The following is a 21,122-nucleotide window of genomic DNA, read 5'->3' as shown; positions in this document are numbered from 1 at the left end:
GCTTGTTCGACATTGCAACTGACAGATCAGGGGACTGCATGCCGACTGACTGATCTACAAAGAACCTTGCTTCCTAAATATCTACTCATTATTACTTGTAGATCAGTCAGTCAGTCACAATTTACCCATGATACATTACGGTTTTGATCCTCTCGAACATGGCCATTGTGACAGGGTAAGAACCAAAGTGTTGGTCAGTGTTTTCCAGGGGACCCTTCCTACCCCATTGAAGTTGACATTTAAAATGGTTAAGGTAAAGGGCTAAGGTTAGGTAAGAGTTATTGTTTGGATGGGGATAAGGTTAGGGTAGGGAAGTCCGAAGGATACCGGATAGCACTATCCTTTCTCTTACGTCATGATGCTAGCTAGCGCTAGCTAAAATATTCATTCTTTATCTTTTCCTCATTAATTTAGAAGATACCGTTACACATACAACATGCTGATCTAGGCCTCCACCTACACTGGTATCAGGCTGTGTAAGCTAGCTACGTTTGCACTGACTCTTTGTACATTTAGTGAGCTAGCCAACTAACTAGCAAATGAAGTAAACTATAAAAACTGACATTACACACACTGACGTGGTGGGTATCACATTTAACAAACCAAAACATTGAAAAACAGTTATAAAAAGTAAATGTAACACCCAAACCGGTCCGTGCATCAATTCCGCTTGGAGGCAACATTAGTTATGGTACGCCATAAAACCTTAGCGAAGAAGGCGCTGCCCAAGCGAGATCTCTATGCATCTCTATGGTCTTCATCACCAATTTGAAAACAAAGAGGATCAAATCAAATCAAAATGTATTTGTCACATGCGCCGAATACAACAGGTATTTCACCTTACAGTGAAATGCTTTTATTTATTTATTTATTTTTATTTAAACTTTATTTAACTAGGCAAGTCAGTTAAGAACAAATCTTATTTACAATGACGGCCGACCAGAAGGCAAAAGGCCTCCTGCGGGGACGGGGGCTGGGATTAAAAATGTAAAATAAATAAAATATAAATATAGGACAAGACACATATCATGACAAGAGAGACAACACAACACTACATAAAGAGAGACCTAAGACAACAACATAGCAAGGCAGCAACACAACATAACAACAGCATGGTAGCAGCACAAAACATGGTACAAACATTATTGGGCACAGACAACAGCACAAAGGGAAGAAGGTAGAGACAACAATACATCACAGAAAGAAGCCACAACTGTCAGTAAGAGTGTCCATGATTGAGTCTTTGAATGAAGAGATTGAGATAAAACTGTCCAATTTGAGTGTTTGTTGCAGCTCGTTCCAGTCGCTAGCTGTAGCGAACTGAAAAGAGGAGCGACCCAGGGATGTGTGTGCTTTGGGGACCTTTAACAGAATGAGACTGGCAGAACGCGTGTTGTATGTGGAGGATGAGGGCTGCCATAGATATTTCAGAGGGGAGTGAGGACGGTAACATAGAGATGACCAGTTTACAGAGGAGTATAGAGTGCAGTGATGTGTCCTATAAGGAGCATTGGTGGCAAATCTGATGGTCGAATGGTAAAGAACATCTAGCCGCTCGAGAGCACCCTTACATGCCGATCTATAAATGATGTCTCCGTAATCTAGCATGGGTAGGATGGTCAACTGAATCAGGGTTAGTTTGGCAGCTGAGGTGAAAGAGGAGCGATTACGATAGAGGAAACCAGGTCTAGATTTAACTTTAGCCTGCAGCTTTGATATGTGCTGAGAGAAGGACAGTGCACCGTCTAGCCATACTCCCAAGTACTTGTATGAGGTGACTACCCCAAGCTCTAAACCCTCAGAGGTAGTAATAACACATGTGGGGAGAGGGACATTTTTCTTACCAAACCACATGACCTTTGTTGTGGAGGTGTTCAGAACAAGGTTAAGGGTAGAGAAAGCTTATTGGACATTAAGAAAGCTTTGTTGTAGAGCATTTAACACAAAATCTGGGGAGGGGCCAGCTGAGTATAAGACTGTATCATCTGCATATAAATGGATGAGAGAGCTTCCTACTGCATGAGCTATGTTGTTGATGTAAATTGAGAAGCGCGTGGGGCCTAGGATCGAGCCTTGGTGTACTCCATTGGTGACAGGCAGTAGCTGAGACAGCAGATTTTATGACTGTATACACTGCACTCTTTGAGAGAGGTAGTTAGCAAACCAGGCCAAAGACCCCTCAGAGACACCAATACTCCTTAGCCGGCCATCAAGAATGGAATGGTCTACCGTATCAAAAGCTTTGGCCAGGTTAATAAAAATAGCAACATAACATTGCTTAGAATCAAGGGAAATGATGACATCATTGAGGACCTTTGCAGTGACACATCCATAACCTGTGCGGAAACCAGATTACATAACCGAGAGAATCCTATAGACATCAAGAAAGCCAGTCAGTTGATTATTGACAAGTTTTTCCAACACTTTTGATAAACAGGGCAAAATAAAAATAGGCCTATAACAGTTTGATCTTCCCCTTTAAATGGAGGACGAACCGTGGCTGCCTTCCAAGCAATGGGAACCCTCCCAGAAATCAATGGGAACCTTCCAGGTTAAAAAGGTTGGAGATAGGCTTGGCGATGATAGGGTCAGCAACCTTAAAGAAGAAATGGTCTAAACCATCTGACCCAGATGTTTTTTGGGGGATCAAGTTTAAGGAGCTCCTTTAGCACCTCGGACTCAGTGACTGCCTGCAGGGAGAAACTTTGTAGTGGGGCAGGGGAAAAAGAGGGTAAAGCATCGGGGATAGTGGCATTAGATGGGGTGGGAGATGAGAAAATGTTGGACGGGCAAGGAGGCATGGCTGAGTGAAATACTGGACCCTATTCCAACTAAACTACTGAAAGAGCTGCTTCCTGTGCTTGGCCCTCCTATGTTGAACATAATAAACGTCTCTCTATCCACCGGATGTGTACCAAGCTCACTAAAAGTGGCAGTAATAAAGCCTCTCTTGAAAAAGCCGAATCTTGACCCAGAAATTATAAAAAACTATCGGCCTATATCGAATCTTCCATTCCTCTCAAAAATTTTAGAAAAAGTTGTTGCGCAGCAACTCACTGCCTTCCTGAAGACAAACAATGTATACGAAACGCTTCAGTCTGGTTTTAGACCCCATCATAGCACTGAGACTGCACTTGTGAAGGTGGTAAATGACCTTTTAATGACGTCAGACCGAGGCTCTGCATCTGTCCTCATGCTCCTAGATCTTAGTGCCGCTTTTGATACCATCGATCACCACATTCTTTTGGAGAGATTGGAAACCCAAATTGGTCTACATGGACAAGTTCTGGCCTGGTTTAGATCTTATCTGTCGGAAAGATATCAGTTTGTCTCTGTGAATGGTTCGTCCTCTGACAAATCAATTGTACATTTCGGTGTTCCTCAAGGTTCCGTTCTAGGACCACTATTGTTTTCACTATATATTTTACCTCTTGGGGATGTTATTCAAAAACATAATGTTAAATTTCACTGCTATGCGGACGACACACAGCTGTACATTTCAATGAAACATGGTGAAGCCCCAAAATTGCCCTCGCTAGAAGCCTGTGTTTCAGACATAAGGAAGTGGATGGCTGCAAATTTTCTACTTTTAAACTCGGACAAAACAGAGATGCTTGTCCTAGGTCCCAAGAAACAAAGAGATCTTCTGTTGAATCTGACAATTAATCTGGATGGTTGTACAGTCGTCTCAAATAAAACTGTGAAGGACCTCGGCGTTACTCTGGACCCTGATCTCTCTTTTGAAGAACATATCAAGACTGCTTCAAGGACAGCTTTTTTCCATCTACGTAACATTGCAAAAATCAGAAACTTTCTGTCCAAAAATGACGCTGAAAAATTAATCCATGCTTTTGTTACTTCTAGGCTCGACTACTGCAATGCTCTACTTTCCGGCTACCCGGATAAAGCACTAAACAAACTTCAGTTAGTGCTAAATACGGCTGCTAGAATCCTGACTAGAACCAAAAAATTTGATCATATTACTCCAGTGCTAGCCTCCCTACACTGGCTTCCTGTTAAGGCAAGGGCTGATTTCAAGGTTTTACTGCTAACCTACAAAGCATTACATGGGCTTGCTCCTACCTATCTTTCCGATTTGGTCCTGCCGTACATACCTACACGTACGCTACGGTCACAAGACGCAGGCCTCCTAATTGTCCCTAGAATTTCTAAGCAAACGGCTGGAGGTAGGGCTTTCTCCTATAGAGCTCAATTTTTATGGAATGGTCTGCCTACCCATGTGAGAGACGCAGACTCAGTCTCAACCTTTAAGTCTTTACTGAAGACTTATCTCTTCAGTAGGTCCTATGATTAAGTATAGTCTGGCCCAGGAGTGTGAAGGTGAACGGAAAGGCTGGAGCAACGAACCGCCCTTGCTGTCTCTGCCTTGTCGGTTCACCTCTTCCCACTGGGATTCTCTGCCTCTAACCCTTTTACAGGGGCTGAGTCACTGACTTACTGGTGTTCTTCCATGCCATCCATGGGAGGGGTGCGTCACTTGAGTAGGTTGAGCCACTGACGTGGTCTTCCTGTCTGGGTTGGCGCCCCCCCCCTTGGGTTGTGCCGTGGCGGAGATCTTTGTGGGCTATACTCGGCCTTGTCTTCGGACGGTAAGTTGGTGGTTGTAGATATCCCTCTAGTGGTGTGGGGGCTGTGCTTTGGCAAAGTGGGTGGGGTTATATCCTGCCTGTTTGGCCCTGTCCGGGGGTATCATCGGATGGGGCCACAGTGTCTTCTGATCCCTCCTGTCTCAGCCTCCAGTATTTATGCTGCAGTAGTTTATGTGTCGGGGGGCTAGGGTCAGTCTGTTACATCTGGAGTATTCTCTTGTCTTATCCGGTGTCCTGTGTGAATGTAAATATGCTCTCTCTAATTCTCTCTTCTCTCTTTCTTTCTTTCTCTCGGAGGACCTGAGCCCTAGGACCATGCCTCAGGACTACCTGGCATGATGACTCCTTGCTGTCCCCAGTCCACCTGGCCATGCTGCTGCTCCAGTTTCAACTGTTCTGCCTGCGGCTACGGAACCCTGACCTGTTTCACCGGACGTGCTTGTTGCACCCTCGACAATTACTATGATTATTATTATTTGACCATGCTGGTCATTTACGAACATTTTAACATCTTGACCGTGTTCTGTTATAATATCCACCCGGCACAGCCAGAAGAGGACTGGCCACCCCTCATAGCCTGGTTCCTCTCTAGGTTTCTTCCTAGGTTTTTGGCCTTTCTCAGGAGTTTTTCCTAGGGAGTTTTTCCCAGCCACCGTGCTTCTTTCACATGCATTGCTTGCTGTTTGGGGTTTTAGGCTGGGTTTCTGTACAGCACTTTGAGATTTCAGCTGATGTACGAAGGGCTATATAAATACATTTGATTTGATTTGATTTGAAATAGGAATCCTGACTTAATGAAGTAGTGATTAAAGAGCTCAGCCATATGCTTCTTGTCAATAACAACCACATCAACATTAAGGGACAAGGGCAGCTGTGAGAAGGAGGGTTTATTCTCCAGGTCTTTAACCTCACTAGGGTAGGGGGCAGCATTCAGAATTTTGGATGAAAAGCGTGCCCAAAGTAAACTGCCTGCTACTCAGGTCCAGAAGCTAGGATATGCATATAATTGGTAGATTTGGATAGACACTCTAAAGTTTCCAAAACTGTTAAAATAATGTCTGTGAGTATAACAGAACTGGTATGGCAGGCAAAAACCTGAGGAAAATCCATCCAGGAAGTGCTATTATTTTGAAATGCCTGTTTTTCCATTGAAAGCCTATCCACCATACAAAGACTTATGACCCAGTTCACGATCCCTATGGCTTCCATTACATGTGGCCAGTCTTTAGGCATTGTTTCAGGCTCTAAAAAATGAGGGAGAAACAGCACTTTCAATGAGAGGACAGTGGAAATTTCCAGACATGAGTCCTGCGCGTGAGCAGGAGCGTGCCTTTCTTGTTTTTCCTTTTCTATTGACGAAGCTATTGTCCGGTTGAAATATGATCGATTATTTATGTCAAAAACAACCTGAGGATTGATTATAAACATTGTTTGACATGTTTCTATGAACTTTTATGGTACTTTTTGGATTTTTTTGTCTGTCTGTTGTGACCGCGCATTGTTTCAATGGATTACTGAACAAAACGCACCAACAAAATGGAGGTTTTTGAAAATAAAGAGGGACTTTATCGAACAAAACAAACATTTATTGTGTAACATGGAGTCTTGGGAGTGCAACCATATGAAGATCATCAAAGGTAAGTGATACCTTTTATCGCTATTTCTGACTTTTGTTACTCCTCTTCTTGGCTGCTAACTGTTTGTAATGATTTGTCTGCTGGGCGCTGTTCTCAGATAATCACATGGTTTGCTTTCGCCGTAAAGCCTTTTTGAAATCTGACACAGCGGTTGGATTAACAAGAAGTTTATCTTTAAGCTGGTGTATAACATTTGTATCTTTTATGTATGTTTATTATGAGAATTTCTGTTTTGTTGAGTTTCACGCTCTGCAATTTCACCGGATGTTGTTTGAGACAGTGGATTACTGAACAAAACGTGCTAACAAAACAGAGGTTTTTGGATATAAAGAGGGACTTTATCGAACAAACAAACATTTATTGGGTAACTGGGAGTCTTGTGCATGTAACCATATGAAGATCATCAAAGGTAAGTGATTCATTTTATCGCTATTTCTGACTTTTGTTACTCGTCTACTTGGCTGGTTACTGTTTGTAATGATTTGTTTGTAATGATTTGTTTACTTTGTTTTTAAATCTGACACCGTGGTTGGATTAACAAGAAGTTCATATTTAAACCGATGTATAACATTTATATGTTTCATGAATTTTATAATGAGTATTCCTGTTTTTGAATTTGGCGCTCTGCAATTTCACTGGATTTTTATTTTATGCCTTTATTTAACTAGGCAAGTTATTCTTGCCTAGTTAAATTCTTATTTCCAATGACGGCCTAGGAACAGTTCAGGGGCAGAATGACAGATTTGTCATGCCTTGTCAGCTCGGGGATTTGAACTTGCAATTTACTAGCCCAACGCTCTAACCACTAGGTTACCCTGCTGCCCCGGATGTTGGCCAGGTGGGACGGTAGCGGCCCACACCCCCTAGAGAGGTTAACCGGTTTCCAGAACTTCTTGGGGTTAGACCCACAGAGAGAGAACTGCTCCTTAATGTAACGAACTTTGGCCTTCCGGATAGCCTGAGTGCACTTATTTCTCATTTGCCTGAACGAGAGCCAGTCAGCCTGAGTATGCGTGTGCCGAGCCTTTCGCCAAATGCAATTCTTGAGGTGGAGTAATTCTGCAAGATCACGGTCGAACCAGGGGCTGAACCAAATAATTAAAGAGCAGCAGTAAAATAACAATAGTGGTGCTATATACAGGGGGTACCGGTACAGTGTCAATACGTATAGGTAGAGATACTTACATCTACACGTTCCGCTAGCGGAACGTCTGCTCCAATATCCAATGATGGGCGGGGCGCGAAATTCAAACTCCTCTAAATCCGAAAACTTACACTTTTCAAACATATGACTATTTTACAGCTATTTAAAGACAAGACTCTCCTTTATCTAACCAAACTGTCCGATTTCAAAAAGGCTTTACAGCGAAAGCAAAACATTAGATTATGTCAGCAGAGTACCCAGCCAGAAATAATCACACAGCCATTTTTCAAGCTAGCATATCATGTCACATAAACCCAAACCATATCTAAATGCAGCACTAACCTTTGATGATCTTCATCAGATGACACACCTAGGACATTGTGTTATACAATACATGCATGTCTGTTCAATCAAGTTCATATTTATATCAAAAACCAGCTTTTTACATTAGCATGTGACGTTCAGAACTAGCATTCCCACCGAACACTTCCGGTGATTTTACTAAATTACTCACGATAAACGTTCACAAAAAGCATAACAATTATTTTAAGAATTATAGATACAGAACTCCTCTATGCACTCGATATGTCCGATTTTAAAATAGCTTTTCGGATGAAGCACATTTTGCAATAATGTAAGTACATAGCCCGGCGTTACAGGGCTAGCTATTTAGACACCCTGCAAGTTTAGCCTTCACCAAAATCACATTTCCTATAAGAAAAATGTTCTTACCTTGCTTGTTCTTCATCAGAATACACTGCCAGGACTTCTACTTCAATAACAAATGTAGGTTTGGTCCCAAATAATCCATGTCACGCGCCTAAGGCTTAGACCATTGAGTGACCACTTAGCTTTTGCTCTCCTTTGTTTCAGCCAGGGCTTTGAATTACGTCATTCCTGTTTTTCCCGGGCTATGAGACCTCATTGGAGACGTGTGAATTGTCACGTAAGAGCAGAGATCCTTTGTAAACGATAGAGATAATAAAGAAGGGCAAGAAATGTTCAGACAGGGTACTTCCTGAACAGAAGCATCTCAGGTTTTTGCCTGCCATAGGAGTTCTGTTATACTCACAGACACCATTCAAACAGTTATAGAAACTTTGGAGTGTTTTCTCTCCAAAGCTAATAATTATATGCATATTCCAGTTTCTGGGCAGGACTAATAATCAGATTAAATCGGGTACGTTTTTTATCCAGCCGTGAAAATACTGCCCCCTAGCCATAACAGGTTAAAGTGATTATGCAAAGATAATAACAGAGTAACAGCAGCATAGAAGGGGGGGATTCAAATAGTCTGGGTAGCCTTTTGATTAGATATTCAGGAGTCTTATGGTTTGGGGGTAGAAGGTGTTTAGAAGCCTCTTGGACCTAGACTTGGTGCTCCGGTACTGCTTGCCGTGCGGTAGCAGAAAGAGTTTCTGAGTTTCAAAGTGCCTCTAGAAGCAACGTCAGCACAAGAACTGTTGGTCGGGAGCTTCATGAAATGGGTTTCCATGGCCGAGCAGACGCACAAAAGCCTAAGATCACCATGCGCATGGCCAAGCGTCGGCTGGAGTGGTGTAAAGCTCACCGTCATTGGACTCTACGCGTTCTCTGGAGTGCTGAATCCCGCTTCACCATCTGGCAGTCCGACGAACAAATCTGGGTTTGGCAGATGCCAGGAAAACTCTACCTGCCCCAATGCATAGTGCCAACTGTAAAGTTTGGTGGAGGAGGAATAATGGTCTGGGGTTGTTTTTCATGGTTGGGGCTAGGCCCCTTAGTTCCAGTGAAGGGAAATCTTAACGCCAAAGCATTCAATGACATTCTAGATGATTCTGTGCTTCCAACTTTGTGGCAACAGTTTAAGGAAGGTCCTTTCCTGTTTCAGCATGACAATGCCCCTGTGCACAAAGCAAGGTTCATACAGAAATGGTTTGTCGAGATTGGTGTGGGAGAACTTGACTAGCCTGCACTGAGCCCTGACCTCAACCCCATCGAACACCTTTGGGATGAATTGGAATGCTGACTGAGGGCCAAGTCTAATTTCCCAACATCAGTGCCCGACCTCACTAATCCTCTTGCAACTGAATGGAAGCAAGTCACTGCAGCAATGTTCCAACATTTAGTGAAAAGCCTTCCCAGAAGAGTGGAAGCTGTTATAGCAGTAAAAGGGGGACCAATTCCATATTAATGCCTATGATTTTGGAATGAAATGTTCGACGAGCAGGTGTCCACATACTTTTGGTCATGTAGCGTAGATAAATGAGCGTGTCAAATTTGTCAGCAATTCCCCCATTTTTTCAGGTTTTTGCTCTCAACGTTACACTTTTTAATAAAAAAATGGATGTTCTAAGTCCACAACAATGCTTGAACCACATTAGGAGACAACTTTTAAGGTCTGGGAAAAATCGAATAAATTTGTGTAGTTACCCTTTCTGTAGCTCACGTGATGGAGTTTGCAAAATAAATGGCAGCTGGATTGATGCAAATAATCATGACATCATACGTTCCCACAAATTTAGAGAATGTTCCCCTAAGAGTCTCACTAGGTTAGGGGTTAGGAGAATATTCCATCATATTCCCACCAAACATACATGTTCTCATTTAACGTGTCTAGAACATTCATATCTTATATTCTGAGAACATGGAAACCATTTTTTTGTGTATGTTTGATGTGATGTTGATGGATTATTGTTCTAACCCTCAGAAAACTGGAGACATGAATGTTCTTGCAATGTCCCATAAACATTAATATTGTATATTCTGAGGACATTGTAACCACGTTCTAGATAAGTTATGCTTGACATTAATTAAGGGAATGTTCTCCTAACTCAGAAGGGTTTTGCTAACATAGATAGAAGGCTTCCCTAACTAAAGGAAAACTGGACACTCAAACATTAGGGTAACATTACAAAACATTTTAGTTGGGTTAGGCCTTTCATTAAATGATGCCTGCCAAGCAATGTGTTGCTTGTTAATAGCTAGCTAGCTACGTAGCTTTATAGTGAGGGCTGGGTTTCTCCAAAGATTTTCACAACTAATCCTAGCTCCTTGTTCTATCTGTGGTTTCTCTGACAGCAACATAGCTAGCTAGAACTGGATAAGATTATTTCTAGCAAAAAATAATCATATATATCCTTCTGGTTTGAAGGATCAACGGCCTATGCATAGACCTCAGCCAATATAAGTTATTATTTTGTTTCATTTAGCTAGCTAGTTCCCAATTAAATTAAAATGTGTTCATGAACATTAACACCTTATTCTTCATCTTGTGAAATTGTTTTACTGACTCTCCATCTCTGCATTATCCACAGGGTAACTGTTAACTTAGGGAGCGTTTGTAAATTCGCTCTGGCTATCTACTCCGATTTCAGAGCACTCTCGTCTCAGTGTGCCAGAGCGCAGAATAACTGATAACTGATACGTTTACGAACTCTCAACACATGTTGAATATGGCTGGTGTCGGTAAACGTCGGCAAAAAAGTATATTTAAATTGTTGCCATCAGCACAGTTGCAGTCATCAAAGCTCTGGATAACATGAATACAGCCTAACCAGCTCTGCTAGGGCGAGTAAAATGGTCAGAGTGAGGTGTTCTCTCATTTGTGTCTGGAAGTAGCTAGAAAGCTAGCCAACGTTAGCCAGTTAGCTTGGGTGCTTGACTGCCATTGTGAGGTCAGAACGACCAGATCAACCCTTCTCCTCGGCCAGAGCGTCCAGTGTGCGCTCTGAACAATTTGAGAGCGAAATGCTCTGAATTGACTAATTTACAATCTGACAACGTTCTGAATTTACAAATGCCCAGAGTGCACTCTGAGCGCACTCTGGCACTCCAGAGTGAATTTACGAACGCACCCTTAGTCTGGTAATGGACCAGGTGAAGGAATCTGCATTGTAAGTATCAATTTGATCTTTAAATACCTTATTTTCAAATACAGATGAGAAGTGCACAGAGGTATATTGTACTTTTTTCCCCCAGATGCAACCTTCCAGTGACTCCTATGCCACAATTCAACAATGGACCAAATTATTTGAGCTGAAAATAAAGATTATTAAAAGCACTCCTTTAGTTGTCAGTCATGAGTCATTTATTAAAACTTTTCAAAGTATACTACAGCATGCTATTGTGTAATAGTGTTGAACTTTTTAGTGTTATGCATTGCATTTGAATGTTGCCTAACTACCGTATCTAAGGTAAATGTATACATCTTGTATTTCATCAGAATAAATGTCAACATATACTTATGAAATATATTTTGGAATATATTTTGCTAGCTACCACAGCATGTTGTCAACATGTATTTCTAGCCCACACATTTGCATATATGGTCAATAAATATCTGAATATTACATGTATGTAAAATGCATATTACCACATATGGATAAGTAATACATGTAAATATATGCACATATGTCAAATATTACAACATATTTTTAAATGGCCAAATTTTAATATAAAAAAATATATTTATGAAATATGTGACATAAGTAATAAATGTATTTATATTTATTTACACTTCTAGTACATATATTACATATATGTATTTCAAATAGTACGTTTCAGTATGGGATGTTTGGGGTGATAAACTCACCATCTCCATGCACAGTGTTCCCTGGAGGTGTCTTTCGTCATCCAATGCAGTGGAAAAAAAAAACACATTACTTTAAGCTAAAATATAATTCATTGTGCCCTGGGATAGGCCCTAGCTAGCCTATGTCTGAGCACAGGAGTTGCAGCCATTGATTTATGGAAAACAATACAATAAATGCACTAAACTCACCAAATGATTCGAGGAAGAATAGTCACACGATCACATTCGTAAAAATATTATTGCGGTTCGGGTCTATTCTGCTGTGACTGATACCATGACATCATGAAACCTCAGGTCTTCAGGATACCTGTTGATGACTGGAAACTGTGCGCGTCCCCCGCCCCTTGTGAGGAGGAAGCTACTTTAAAAAACGCCCATTCGCAGACAAATCCCCATTATATTCAAAGTGCGGCTATTCAACAGGTGTCTGAGAAATAGTTCCTTTTGCATTTTACAGGCAAAACTACCAAATTGGGTTTGTATTTCGCAGTCTACTTTCTAAAACAATTTTACAACAACAGATTTACAAATAGCTTCTTCTTTTTTTTTTAAAAACATCCATTGTGTGAACGCGTGGAGGACTACTTTTTTCAACCAGGTGGACAGTAATTTCCTTTTGTTCCAGCCAAACAATTTGACTTTCTACCGGTTTTACAAGGACAGTGACTTTCCTAAAACTCCGTTTGATTCAAAGAGTTCATAATGGCCAACTCGGGACTCCAGATTCTGGGGTTTGCCTTGTCGCTAATGGGTCTGATCGGGTTAATTGTAGGCACAATCCTGCCCCAGTGGAAGATGTCCGCCTATGTCGGGGACAACATCATCACAGCAGTGTCTATGTACCAGGGATTATGGATGTCTTGTGCATTTCAGAGCACCGGCCAGATCCAATGCAAAGTCTACGACTCAATTCTGCAACTTGACAGTAAGTAGGCTAATGAATGAATGAATGAATGAATGAATGAATGAATGTGTGTGTGTATTGAACGTTTGCCTTGCCCTGTATGGATCTTAGTGATTTGAGTGCAATAGAACGTATTATGTTGAACATGCTGTATGATTTCTTAAGGCGAGGGAATTAACACTGCTATGTGGATGAGGCATGCACCTTGCCCAATATTGGACTAAAGGAACCTAACGTCAAACCTTAGAGGAGTCTTACATGTTCTGTTTAGGGCGAATTGGCTCCAGGCCAAAACTACCAAATACTCCATCTAAATGTGAATTGATTCTCAATTGCGCTATGGTTCTAGAAACAAATTCCTCTACTTCATATCAACTTCAGAAATGCAAACTACACACTTACTGTATACTTAACACTTGCAGCAGACCCTAATTTTCATTGACAAAAAATGTCTGGCCTCTTTCGTTAACACACAGGTGTTCAGAGACAGATAATTGGCACAGGTAGTCCAAAGAAATGTTTCAATAAACAAGCGTTGTAACATGTAACCCTAAACTTAGAAAAATGTATGAATTGAACCTTTTTGTTTTTGAAAATAATTTCGCTCCGATTTATGAAATGTCCTTATGCTCCCAAAACCTACTGCAAGCGATGTGTGTTAATGTTCAGACCGAGCATCGCTGCTCTTAACAAAACTGCTCCCTACAGAAGATTCCTTCATCCAATGACATTTGTGTAATTTGATGGAACAGATTCATGACCATGGCTAGCATGCGCCATGTATTATTGGAAACCTGATAATACTATGAAATTGACACACCTTGTTGCTGGATTTATGACTCATATTTAGTGTCCATGCTCAATGTAAACTTTTGGTTGCTTTGTCCATTTACTATTCAACTCAGACACTCTGCGTGCTATCCATTTTAAACATTTTAAGTTCTTTATCCCTTTCTCTATGGGGCGAAATATTTCATTTTTAATCTCACTTTCAGTTCACTATCTAACCTCTGAGAATACAGCAATCTGGAGATATAATCAAACACAGGCCACTGAATGAATGACTTGTATTCACATTGGTTCGTGGCTATGGCTGGTTTGTGCTGTTAACACGGTAATGATTATCCAGTCATTCATTGTCCTGTACTGGGCTATGCCATGTTCTCTTCTGCCTGTGGGAAAAACCCTTATAGGCTAGTGCTCCATGGACGTGTTGCAGACTAGTCTCATAGATTAGACGTAACATAGTAAACGTAAATCTGGAACACTCAGATTAGTATGATATGTTGAGCTGGACACTGCTTTCATTTTAACAGAAACCTTTTGCACAAAGTCTTTTCAATGTCACCAGTTTATTTTTGGATGCAATGTTCAGACATTCACAGAAGCGACAGAATAACACTTCTCATCCAAACCGGAAAATGTAGGCTACATTAGTCGTAGTGTTAACTGTGGAAAGTGGCCTAACACAAGCAGTCATATTTAGCTAACTCTTGGCTGACAGAAACCATAATATGAATTAGCTAATAGCAATTACTATGTACGATTCATCACATCACGGGTGAGCTCACCCGTGATCAAAATAATTGAGAAGCACTAAAAATGTAAAGTAAGCCGACGATGGGTAGTTTGTGCGCGCCACCATGTGTTCTTTTTTTATGCATCAACCAGAGGTTACAAAATGATTTGGGTCTGTTTGCAGCATGCATGTTGAACGGGGTATGTCATCTACCATCATTCACTTTCCTTCACCTCGTTTTGTTATACATCTTTGGTCTGATAGTTTGTGACAATCAGAATGCTTTGTATGACGTCAACAAACATGGCTGTTAATTATTTCATCATAATCCGTACAACCTTCAGTATTTTACACGTGTCCATTACAATCTATGCAAGATTTGTCAACAGTACTTGAAAACATGTAAACACATTGTTCTCCAAACATATGGTGTGCAATAGAAATGACAACGCCAATATACAGAAATTATAATGATAACATAATAAGGCACTTTGATGGCAACGCACATGTCAAAAGCTATTATTAGGAAGGAAAACAACAATGAAGGCAATAGGTGCGCCACCCAGAAAATGTGCAGGGGGGTTTGCAAGTTCTGAATGATCATGCTGTTTAATCAGCATCTTGATATGTCACACCTGTGGATGAATTATCTTGGCAAAAGAGAAATGCTCATGAACAGGGATGTGCACAAAATGAGAAGCTTTTTGTGCGTAGGTAAAATTTCTAGGATCTTTTATTTCAGCATGGACCAACACCTTACATGTTGTGTATTGTTCAGTATACTTAACATGTTGGCTAGCCTTTCCCCTAACTTTTAATCTTAACCCGAACCCCTAGAGCTAGTTAACATTAGCCACAACAAATTGGAATATTGTACAGATTGTGATTTGTAACATGTCATATGAAATGGGTAATGGACATCCACAAATGAATTCATACTATTCAAAACGTAATATATTATACTAAATGGAGTGTCTTGGATTTACATATAAAATAATAGGAAATACTCTGAGACCAAGTTGGGTATCGAGGGTGTGCGAGCTGCAGGCATGGGGGTAAATATCACGTTTATCGTACTCTGTTTAGTCAACACGCCAGTGAATGGACTCCATATGCAGGGGTGGCACTGTATGAAACTGCGTGCACAGAGAACTGTTAGCAAGGAGTATACATTCTATAACCTATATTGAATAAAACTGGCAGCAATGTTCTCCTTTTTCATCCTACCCCACTAAAGACCAAGATCAGTTTAGTAGGCGTATGATCTGATAATGACCAGGGCCCGGTTTCCCTATAGCGATGGCGCTTCCTAAAACGGCCAACGTAACATGCGTTTCCCAAAACACCACGCAGAGAGTGGTCGCTAAGTGCGTCATTGGAGCATGTCGATACTGGTAGGATCAAAAGAAAGTGAGCGCTGCTTTTGGATCCGCTTTCTCCCTAACGTCATAATTACTGAGAATTATTACTCTCAACTCAGTGTCCAAGGGCAATTGTATACCTGCTAGTCTCTTGTTTTTCAATAGCCCACTCACTTTTACAGCCTTTCCTCTGTCTCTTCAGGTAAATGTCTGGGGGTGTTAGAATACGATTAGCCTATACCAAAACACCGTAAATCAGTGTAAATCATGACATTGCAATATTTTAGACATGGAGCTAAAGCAACATGTTAGCCTCTGACTACAGTACACTTACTGACCACTTCCCCCTGATTTTTAAATTGCTTGATCCTATATCTTATCAATTAGTCTTGTAAAATGTAAATGTACTCTATGGTCATTTCTCTATCCACTATCTCAATGTAAAAATGTATCCTCCATTAATCTTCATCGGTATACACCCTGTGCTTTCTAGATGTAGAGTTAAGTGTGTGGCTTACTGTGGGCGTGCCATCTATTCCACTCATGTCTTCTGACACTTCACCTATGAAGTTCCCTATGCTCCCAGACTCCAACTGCTTGAGTTCCCTAGACTGTTTTTTTTGTGTGTGTCTGTAAAGTACTTTGTTTGACTTGTGTATCAACAACACCTTTAGATAAGGCTGTATTTTTTTTAATAGACTCCTTATCACTTACTCTCTTTTGCTTTATCGTATCTGCAAACATGAACACAAGCCAGTTCTGATAAGCACTTATCAAACCAGTGGGCGGATGTAGCAAGTCAGAAAATTATAGCTTGATATCAACTTTATTGCGCTGATAGCCGGGAGATGAAATATTGCCAGATATGAATAAGGCATGAGGTTGTGCCAACTGATTACTTTAATGTCCTCATGCTGTCCTGGTAAGTGAGGATTGCAGAGTATGCCTACAGTTTTTCTCATGCCAATACTGATTGGAGCTTTTCAGAACCAGGGCCACATTTTAATAGTAGTTTCAAATATTGCTATGTTGTCTAAATGGTTCCTGAATTTCTTTGGGGTGTTATAATGCAATATTGGAGAACTTTGCTGACTTCAAGGCAGCCATTTTGATTTGGGCTCTTATGAATGTGCTCAATGTCAGTTGTAAGCTAAATCCATATCTATCTGCTGTAAGGGGGTCTAGCTAGCCAATAGAGGAAGGAAATGTTTTTAGCGGCATGGAGAGGGAGTGTCTCCCTCAGTGAAACACAACTCCCCCGGTCTCAAGACCGGTCTGACCGGTTCCTGGCTGACTGAGCCAGGGAGGAGTGGCACACAAACACACGGGTCATTCTCACGAAACTGTCAAAATAAAGATGTATTCTGTAATTTTTCACAATTCCCTCTTGAATTACTGAGATTAGGATCTTTATGTAACTATTTAATAGTTATTATTTGTTTTAATTATCAGGTAATATGCATTTTTCCACAATTGTCATTACATAACAAGTCCAAAAAAGTGATAAGCAAATCAGTATTTCTAATACTTATATTGCTCCCCTAATGAATCAAATCAAATGTTATTTGTTACATGCGCCGAACACAACAGGCGTAGTAGACCTTACAGTGAAATGCTTATTAACCAACAATGCAGTAAAGAAAATGCCTAAAATTACGAAAAGGCCTGAGTTAAACATAAGACTGGGGAAAAAAAACAAAAAAAAACATGTATTTTATCATTTCATTTGAAAAAGATATATACATTTTTCCCAGTTTGAGCTTTTTAGTGGGGTAAAAGGTGGTGGTTGAGAATAAGAACCTTAATTTATTTGCTTATATGCCTTTAGACTAACTCGCTGTGCTCATCTAAGGACTACTTCTAGATGCATCATGGGTGAATAAAACTTTATTTAGAAACTGATTGGAGTTTTTTACAGGAACTTAAGTGTTATGGTAATGACAGACGTTCACACACTGTTTGTACGCAATAAATATGAATGTAAACTTCAACTAGTACATTTGTTTTTGATTATGGACAAACTACAGCAACATTTGGTGTTTTTATTCAAATAAATTAGGTTTTTCTAAAGTGTTAAAAAAAAAAAAGAATTTTAATCCGGATGCCTTACGGTAATGAGAATTTGAGGTGAAATTGTACAATTCAGGCACATTTATGTATTTAAAATAACACTTTCCCTAAAATGAGATCTTAGTCCTCCAGAATGGTATTTGATTTTTTTCAGATGCATCATGGTTTGTTTCTCAATTTGCTACAGACATTTTAAAACTGGTTTCATGAGAACCACCCACCCACACACACTCCACCCTCGAGGGTTTCCGTTGGATATGGTTGCACCCATAGAGATCGCAATGTTGTATCTGTGGCGTCTGTGACAGCATGGGCAGCACCATTGAGGCAATCTAATTCTAAAAGTAGTACATCTTCTTTTGATGTTTGTAAAGCTAATATTGGTGACTTACCACCACCTGAAGTGCTGGAGTTTTGAACCAAATCTTGTCATTTATTGTGGCCACTAGACGGCGGACAAATAGCTTAAAGCCATTTACAAACTAGGCAAACCAATTTGAAGAAGACTATGCTCTGATCATTGTCTGATCGCTCCCCACCCACTTGACTACTTTAAAATGGTGAAAGCTCTCAATGGCAATGTTCATGCAAAACCGTGTTATTTCCATGTAATGCACCTGCCTACAGGAGAGAGAGTGGTTGAGGCAGAGACAGGAGATCAGTGTGGAATGGTTTCAGTGGCTACTGCTTTCGGGTCTTAATAACCTGGCTATTAAAGCTAAACATGCCTAAAAAATTAAGTTAAGCCTTTTATTCCTATGACCAAACCAACTTGTGGCAGTTCTCTAAAGTCTGTGGATAAATCAAACATTTGTCAACTAACATGGTCATTCATTCACTAGACCATTTGTACCTCTCCTTCCTCTATTAAACTATAACTTGTCTCTCAGTTGAAAAAAACTAAAATAATGTTTAGTAGGGCATATCACCCTAAAGGGATAACCTGGTGTATTAACCCTGTCCTCCCCACCTCTACAGGTGCCCTCCAGGCAACACGTGCCCTGATGATTGTGGGCATCATTGTGACTGTGGCTGGACTGGGGGTGGCAACCATGGGAATGAAGTGCAGCAACTGTGGAGGAGATGACAAAATAAAGAAGTCTCGCATCACCATGACTGGAGGCATCATCCTGCTGATTGGATGTGAGTTACCTTGAAATCAGCGGATATGTCATTTTCTCTAAATTCTCTGTATGATCGGATATTTTAACCTCCAACATTTTTTTTTCTCCCTCTCCATAGCTCTGGCTGCAACTATTGCCTGCTCGTGGTTTGCTCATAACATCATCAAAGAGTTCTACAACCCATTCGCCCCTGTCAACTCCAAGTAAGTACTGCTGAATCCCTCTATGGCCTCCTTCCGTTCTTTGTTGCCCCTCTCATTACCTGGAATCATTAACTCACCGTCTTGGAGTTGGTGAATGATATAAGTTGCGGTCCATTTTCTGTTACGTATGTAATTGTACTGATACCAACACAAACCCTCTTCTCCTCTAGGTATGAGTTTGGTTTAGCCATCTTCATTGCCTGGGCTGGAGCCTTCCTGGACATAATCGGCGGTGCCATGCTCGCAGCATCATGCCCCAAGGGGAAACCTACACCCAAATACCCCATCGCCGCCACCCGCCCCCCTAGCAGCACCAAGGAATTTGTCTGAGCAGGAGCTCCACCCCCCCCCTCTACCCTGCTGCCTGGAGGCTGAAGGGAAAGAACACATGTACCACTGTAACAACAGTTACACATTGGTCCAACTCAACCTTGTAATTTGGTCTCTGCCAAGTCCACCTAGATAGCATTGTCTTTTTTGAATTACGTATGTTTTACATTTCATCTGCGGTGTACCCTCAATTACTGATATTGTAAGGATGTAATTCTAAGATCTGTTTTTTATGTTACGGTTTTTGAGGACTACTCGTGATCTTTACTTGTAAGGGAGAGCAGATGGTGAGCATCTGCCTCTGGGAGAATGTTTTTATATCCCCCTCTCACACCATCACTCCACTTTTCCCCATGTCTATTACTGTAGGCTACATGGACAGGCCAGATGATTGTAATGATGAAAGGGCCATCATGATTTGGTATTGCATTACAATAGCTAATATTCCCACAACATCTTCTAGGAACCAGATGGACATCTATTGTCTGACTTATGCTAGATATTTTTATTTCAATTCTTAAGACAACACAATACGAGGTACCAGAGACTTGTATGATTTGAAGGTCTGGGACGGAGTCCTCCATTTCTTTACAAGATTGACAGACCTATTTGCTGTAGTTCAGTTATTGCCATTATCAGTGGTAAAGGAAATCAGTGTGACGCATTTGAAACATTTGACTCCATACTCTCCCTTAGGTCAAGTTTTTATTTTTATTAGCTAGTAGCCTATAGTAGGTGTGCTTCAAAGAGATGGTAAAATTGTAATCCTTGCTGTCACATTCAGAATATTCAACTTGTTGTTTTATTTTAGTTATTTTTATGAGATTTGGCTTCTGTAAATAAAGTTGTGGTTTTGGGCATACTTTGTGATTCAATACAAGATATGCAGAGACGTTTCTATAGTCTTGTCTAGTCCTATCCTGACTAGCTAGGTTGCTTTGTAATCAACCGGATGTGAACTCGGCTGAAATGTTTAAAAAAAAAATATATATATATTTAACCAGGTAGGCCAGTTGAGAACAAGTTATCATTTACAACTGCGACCTGGCCAAGATAAAGCAAAGAAGTGTGACAAAAACAACAGTTACACATGGGATAAACAAAAGTACAGTCGTCAACACAATAGAAAAATCTGTATACAGTGTGTGCAAATGAAGTAGGGTAAGGCAATAAATAGGCCAATAGTGGTGATGTAATTACAATTTATCAATTTACACTGGAGTGATATGTGCAGATGAGGATGTGCAAGCAGAAATACTAGTGTGCAAAAGGGCAGGAAAAACAAATCTGGGGATGAGGTAGGTAGTTGGATGGGCTGTTTACAGATAGCCTATGTGCAGCGATCGGTAAGCTGCTCTGACAGCTGACGCTTAAAGTTAATGAGGGAGAAAAATAGTCTCCAACTTCAGTTATTTTTGCAATTCGTTCCAGTCATTGGCAGCAGAGAACTGGAAGGAAAGGAGGTGTTGGCTTTGGATGACCAGTGAAATATAAACTCAGCAAAAAAAGAACCGTCTCATTGTCAACTGCGTTCATTTTCAGTAAACTTAATGTGTAAATATTTGTATGAACAGAATATTCAACAACTAGGACATAAACGCAACAAGTTCCACAGAAATGGAATGTGTCCCTGAACAAAAGGGGGGG

The 21,122-nt window shown here is 40.7% G+C and overlaps 1 protein-coding gene and 1 long non-coding RNA gene across 2 annotated transcripts; one reads left to right on the top strand and one right to left on the bottom strand.

The window, feature by feature from the left end:
• Positions 1 to 11,864: 11,864 nt before the first annotated feature.
• Positions 11,865 to 12,289, bottom strand: LOC115154624 (uncharacterized). Its single transcript, XR_003867917.1, has 2 exons — positions 12,154 to 12,289; positions 11,865 to 11,995 (listed from the first exon to the last, which is right to left on the bottom strand). It is a non-coding gene; the product is annotated as an uncharacterized LOC115154624 (long non-coding RNA).
• An 80-nt stretch (positions 12,290 to 12,369) lies between these two features.
• Positions 12,370 to 20,335, top strand: LOC115154623 (claudin-7-B-like). Its single transcript, XM_029701063.1, has 4 exons — positions 12,370 to 12,889; positions 18,797 to 18,961; positions 19,061 to 19,145; positions 19,316 to 20,335. The coding sequence occupies exons 1-4, from the start codon at positions 12,667 to 12,669 to the stop codon at positions 19,473 to 19,475; spliced, it is 633 nt and encodes a 210-aa protein (XP_029556923.1). The 5' UTR covers positions 12,370 to 12,666; the 3' UTR covers positions 19,476 to 20,335.
• The last annotated feature ends 787 nt before the right edge of the window (positions 20,336 to 21,122 follow it).

This window comes from Salmo trutta, chromosome 19 (genome assembly GCF_901001165.1).
Source record: "Salmo trutta chromosome 19, fSalTru1.1, whole genome shotgun sequence".
Taxonomy (NCBI): domain Eukaryota; kingdom Metazoa; phylum Chordata; class Actinopteri; order Salmoniformes; family Salmonidae; genus Salmo; species Salmo trutta.
This window is presented reverse-complemented; position numbering and strand designations above follow the sequence as displayed.